General features: G+C 47.8%; 1 protein-coding gene across 1 annotated transcript; it reads left to right on the top strand.

Annotated features, from left to right (window-relative positions):
* Positions 1–1,256: 1,256 nt before the first annotated feature.
* LOC103274244 (cathepsin L1-like) lies at positions 1,257–4,806 on the top strand. The gene is made up of 7 exons (XM_008071710.1): positions 1,257–1,382; positions 1,697–1,819; positions 1,918–2,064; positions 2,232–2,456; positions 2,937–3,099; positions 4,079–4,196; positions 4,707–4,806. The coding sequence occupies exons 1-7, from the start codon at positions 1,257–1,259 to the stop codon at positions 4,804–4,806; spliced, it is 1,002 nt and encodes a 333-aa protein (XP_008069901.1).
* Positions 4,807–5,065: the final 259 nt, after the last annotated feature.

Here is a 5,065-nt window from a genome sequence, read left to right on the forward strand (position 1 = left end):
GCCCGCCTCTCTTTCCGGGCCCACCGAGGCGCGCCCCGCGCGTGGACAGGTGGGGACTGACTTGCCTCACCGGCCGGTCCGCGAGTCCGACAGCCCCGCCCAGCGACAGGTGAGGCCATCGCGGCGCAGCCAGGTAGCCGGGGCGGGTCCGCCTGGGCTGCGCCTCGGAGGCTTTAAAGGCCAGATGGGCGGTCTCGGGACGGCAGCAGACGACCGGAGACCCCCGGATCCTGGACCTGCCGCTGTGCCTGTGCAGCTCTGGCCGCCACCGGTGAGACCCCGGTGGCTTAAAGCGGGCCAGGAGCGCCCCCGGGGTCCCGAGAGTCCGTCAGCTCTTTCTGCGGGGACAGTTCGCAGGGGCCAAGCCGTGGTAGCCAGGGACGTTCAGGCGGGACAAGGGCAGCTTCTCCCCTCCCCTCTCCGCCCCCCACCCCGTAAGTCAGGTGGAAACGCCTGACCTCTGCACATCTGCAAAAATCCTGGGTCCACAGTGAGCTTGAGCGGACTTGGGAAGCCAGCGACAGGGGATCTGGGCGAAACCAATCCCGTATCCTGGGAGCTGCCCACCCCTGTTTTGGCCCTGGCTTCTAGCGGTGTGGCCACCTGATCTGGTTTTGGGGGGCGAGTTGGGATGTTGGTGGCACTGGCCCTCGTGGGTGACTCTAGGAACCTGGGGTCCTCTCCTTCTCAGTGTCTCCTGGGAAGGGCATTCCAGAAAGCTTTCTTGCATGAAGGCGAGGTTGGAAGACATTTCCCACCTCCTGCTGTATGTCCACCTGGAAGAAGGTGTGAAGTGACCTCCTAACTCTTGGGATTGCTTTGCCCTATTAGGGATCAGACATTATTATTAGTCAGGTTTTCCCTGGGTGACCTGAGTAGCATTGGCACAGAGCCCAATTTTTCCAAGTAACCTAGTTGCCTCAAGCTTCTCACCCCTCAGATAGCTTCACACCCTTCTCACACCCCAGATCGTCATGGTATACATTGTTTCAATTCCTAGAGCTCTGGACAGGCTGTTTTTTGATTTTGGTGGGCTCATCACATATGTCTGCTTGGCCTTTCTCCTCCCAGCACAACCTCAGCCTCTTCCACCGTCTTTGGGTAAATGCTTGGCAGAATCATTTAAGTATTTTTATTCCACCATGTTGACCCCGTTTCTGTTGGCCCCGTTTCTCAGAAGTGAATAAGATGACCTTTTCAAGAAGGATTGGTCTAATCAGATACTCACTTCCTTTCTCTCCCTAGGTTTTTGAAACATGAATCCTTCTATTGTCCTGGCTGCATTTTGTTTGGGAATGGCTTTAGCTGCTCCCATGTGTGATTACAGTTTAGATGCGCGATGGAACCAGTGGAAGGTGAAACACAGGAAATCATATGGAACGGTTGGTAACATCTGGGACTGTCCAGAGGCTCTGCAGAGAGCAAGATCCTTGCTGTTGGAAGATTATAGCCTGAGATTACCCTCTGGAGCCCTGCCCTTGGCAATATTGTAAGGCCTTAAATGCAAGGCACAGATTATGAGCACAATATGGGCACACAATCTCTGTTGTGTCTCAGTTCTGGAGAACGGCTCCCAGAAGTATCAGGCCTTCCCTGGCCACGGTTTCTCTTCCGTGTCTGCCTGCAGATCCACCTGGTGAGCATGGGTTGGATTGTCCGTAGAAATAAAGACCATCGGTGACGTGTTTGCCTCTAGAATGAAGAAGGATGGCGGAGAGCAGTGTGGGAGAAGAATATGAAAGTGATCGAGCAGCACAATCGGGAATACAGGGAAGGGAAGCATGGCTTCACGATGGCCATGAACGCCTTTGGGGACATGGTGAGTGCGCTGTGGACGGCTGGACTCTGCTTCCTCTCCTCAGCTCTTTACTACAATAATCTCTTGCTTTCCAATTCTGTATTTCCCTTGCCTTGAAGACCAATGAAGAATTCAACCAGAAGATGAATGGTTTTCAACGCCAGAAGCACAGGAAGGGGAAAGCGTTCCAGGCACCTCCGCTTTCTGATTTCCCCCCATCTATGGATTGGAGAAAGAAAGGCTTCGTGACTCCTGTGAAGTTTCAGGTAAGACAGTGTCAGATTCAGCCCTCCCATCTCCATCATGGACACCTGTGTCTTGGGAGACTGTGACATGCAGTTCACTGTTCTTTAAAGAGAATTCCGACATGTGAGCTGTTGTCAAGGTCTTGCTATTTGTTTTGCGCATGAAAGCTTTTTTACTCCTTTTTCAGGGTCCGTGTGGTTCATGTTGGGCTTTTAGCGCGACCGGTGCTCTTGAGGGGCAGATGGTCTGGAAAACTGGCCAACTTGTGGCACTGAGTGAGCAGAACCTGGTGGACTGCTCTGGGCCTCAAGGCAATTTAGGCTGCGATGGTGGTTGGATGGAGTCTGCCTTCCAGTATGTGCTGGAAAACGGAGGCCTGGACGCTGAGGAATTCTATCCATACATGGCCGCTGTAAGTGGAGCTCCTTCTGTTATTCTAACTCTGCTTTTGGAACGTGGATCATGTTCAGAGATAACAGACACCCTTTCAGAATTCACATTTTATATGGTAGAATCTACACCTGCAAACTGTCAGTTCCGTCTTTATAAATGATTAGCCTTTGCACAGGTCTCTGGTTAGATGGTTAACACACAGCTGCTCTTGCTTCTATGTAACATGGAGGACATACAAACCATTCTGCATATCACACACATTTCTTCACTGTGAAAACTTTCTTATGAACAGGTAGATGTAGGCAGTGGCCTTGAAGAGACTTGAGCCAATTTTTAGGGTCAAATCAACTTACAGCGTTTCACTTCCTGGGATGATTTATAATAGCCTTGACTTGGAAATCCTAAGCTACTCATGGATGGGCGTTGTTTTGGTTCTAGAACTCATGTTCCCTAGGAGGTAGATGGTAGTATAAAGTCTCGTCTTCTTTAACTTTACAAGGATGAAGACTGTAAGTACAAGCCTGAGTATTCTGCGGCTAATGACACTGGCTTCATAGACATCCCTGAGGGGGAAAACTCTCTGTTGTCTGCTGTGGCCACTGTGGGACCTATATCTGTGGCGATTGACGCAAGCCAAGACTCGTTCCAGTTCTATGGCGAAGGTAAGCATACTTCTTTGTAGAAACTGATGCAGAAAAAGAGCAAACAGCCAGGACATACCGGCATGATGGAATTTTGGAATGTAACGTTCAATGTAGACAACTGGGTGCATGGATTTCACACAGTTGTTCCTTCTGCACATGCAATATTTGTACTGGGTGTTTCCATGTGCCATTATGTTATCACAGCTCCGTTAAGGTAAATACCTCATATCTTTTTATAAATAGACATCTCATGTATTGTGTAGCTTAATTTACTTAAATATTATCTAATTGTTGGATCTTTATAACTTTTCCAAAACTTTTACTTCTGTGGTTAAATCTGAAAACAGTCTCTTGATTCAAGGATTTTTGTGGTCCATGCTATTTTCTTAGACATCAGAGTATGGTATAGAATCAGAGATTTCCAAAGAGGATTTTGTTTTTTACGTCTGCAGGCAAGGTTTTATACAAAAATGATGCTCATTTGTATTTCTGTTAGTTTCAAATGAGAGCCTAAGTCCCTAGTCTTGATAACAATATTTCTTATTGTTAAGTTCTATCTAGAAAGTGTGTCATTTCTTTTTTTATTTTTTATTCATTTTTTATTTTTTAAATTTTGAGTTGGAGTCTCACTCTGTCACCCAGACTGGAGTGCAGTGACATGCTTCCGGCCACCACAGCCTCAACCCGCTGGGCTCTGGTGATCCTTCCGCCTCAGCCTTCCGAGTAGCCGGAACTACAGGTGCACGCTACTACGCCCAGCTAATTTTTGTGATTTATTGTAGAGATGCGGTCTCGCGAAGTTGCCCAGGCAGGTCTCGAACCCGCAGTCTCAGGCAATCCACTCACCTCGGCCTCCCAAAGCGCTGGGATTACAGGCTGAGCCACCGAGCCTGGCCTGTGTGTCATTTCTTGAAGGCAGAGTTGCTTTCCTTACAGAGTGGGTTACTTTTAGGTGTCCCCAGAGCTTCTCACCCCAACAATCCTTTCACTGTCCTAGGCATTTATTATGAGCCAAACTGCAGCAAGGAAAAGACAAATCACGCTGTTCTGGTGGTTGGCTACGGCCACGAAGGAGTAAAACCGGATGAAAACAAATACTGGTTGGTGAAGAACAGGTATACAGGACCACAGATGCTTGTATTTGAGATTCAAAAGGGAATTCTTGCTTGCGGTCAGTACTTGGATACATTTTCACAAACCCCCTTCAGCACACTTCCGAAATCCAGAAGTCCTTATCCCACTGGATCGAACATAGATTGTTAATGTTCGATTATTACATTAAGATACTCTCGTGAGCATGCTGGGGGTTACATGTAGAATTTGTAACGGGCATTTCTAAATTCTGAAATGTTTTCATTCTGAAGCATTTCTGCCTGGAAAGACATCCTGTCCTTTGTCTGTCTCTGTGCAGTTCTGTGAAAGGTCACAGTTTTGGTCTGGGATAGAAGTTATGTGCACGTTTAGCCTCAAGAATTTATAGATGAACAAGAACATTTGCCTCTCCTGATCCTTTCTGTTAAGTCTGTGGCCCTCGGCACCCTGTTTACGTTGGGTGTTTCTCTTAATTAGTCAATGTTCTTTATTCTTTCTTTGAAAAAAACAAAAAACAACTGCTCTCTTTTCAGCTGGAGCACATACTGGGGCTTAAACGGCTACATAAAGATGGCCAGAGACCGGAATAACAACTGTGGAATTGCTTCATATGCCAGCTACCCCACTGTGTGAGCTGATTGACAGGACTGAGGAAGGACTCGATCGGGGATGGCCGTTCCAGGGGAGGAATTTATCTGAAATTTCGCCAGCCTCCACTGTGTGGGATGCACACTTGGACCACTGAAGATGCAAGTTGTGACGATCCAGAGCGTGTGACATTTTCATACTGGTTAATGTTACCCCTATTTCAATGACTACCATAAACCGCTTTGTATTATTGATTCACTTACTTTGGCTTTCGGTTTTTAAAGGATGTACAGCATTTTACCTG

The sequence above is a fragment of the Carlito syrichta genome, unplaced genomic scaffold (assembly GCF_000164805.1).
Source record: "Carlito syrichta isolate Samal-C Ts95f unplaced genomic scaffold, Tarsius_syrichta-2.0.1 Scaffold314652, whole genome shotgun sequence".
Taxonomy (NCBI): Eukaryota; Metazoa; Chordata; class Mammalia; order Primates; family Tarsiidae; genus Carlito; species Carlito syrichta.

What these genes read in the sequence shown, in the direction of transcription:
- LOC103274244 (XM_008071710.1), top strand. Translation starts at nt 1,257, where the DNA reads ATGAATCCTTCTATTGTCCTGGCTGCATTTTGTTTGGGAATGGCTTTA. An exon ending in ACAGGAAATCATATGGAACG is followed by an intron (nt 1,383 to 1,696) that starts GTTGGTAACATC and finishes GTTTGCCTCTAG; the next exon opens with AATGAAGAAGGATGGCGGAG. An exon ending in TCTATCCATACATGGCCGCT is followed by an intron (nt 2,457 to 2,936) that starts GTAAGTGGAGCT and finishes TAACTTTACAAG; the next exon opens with GATGAAGACTGTAAGTACAA.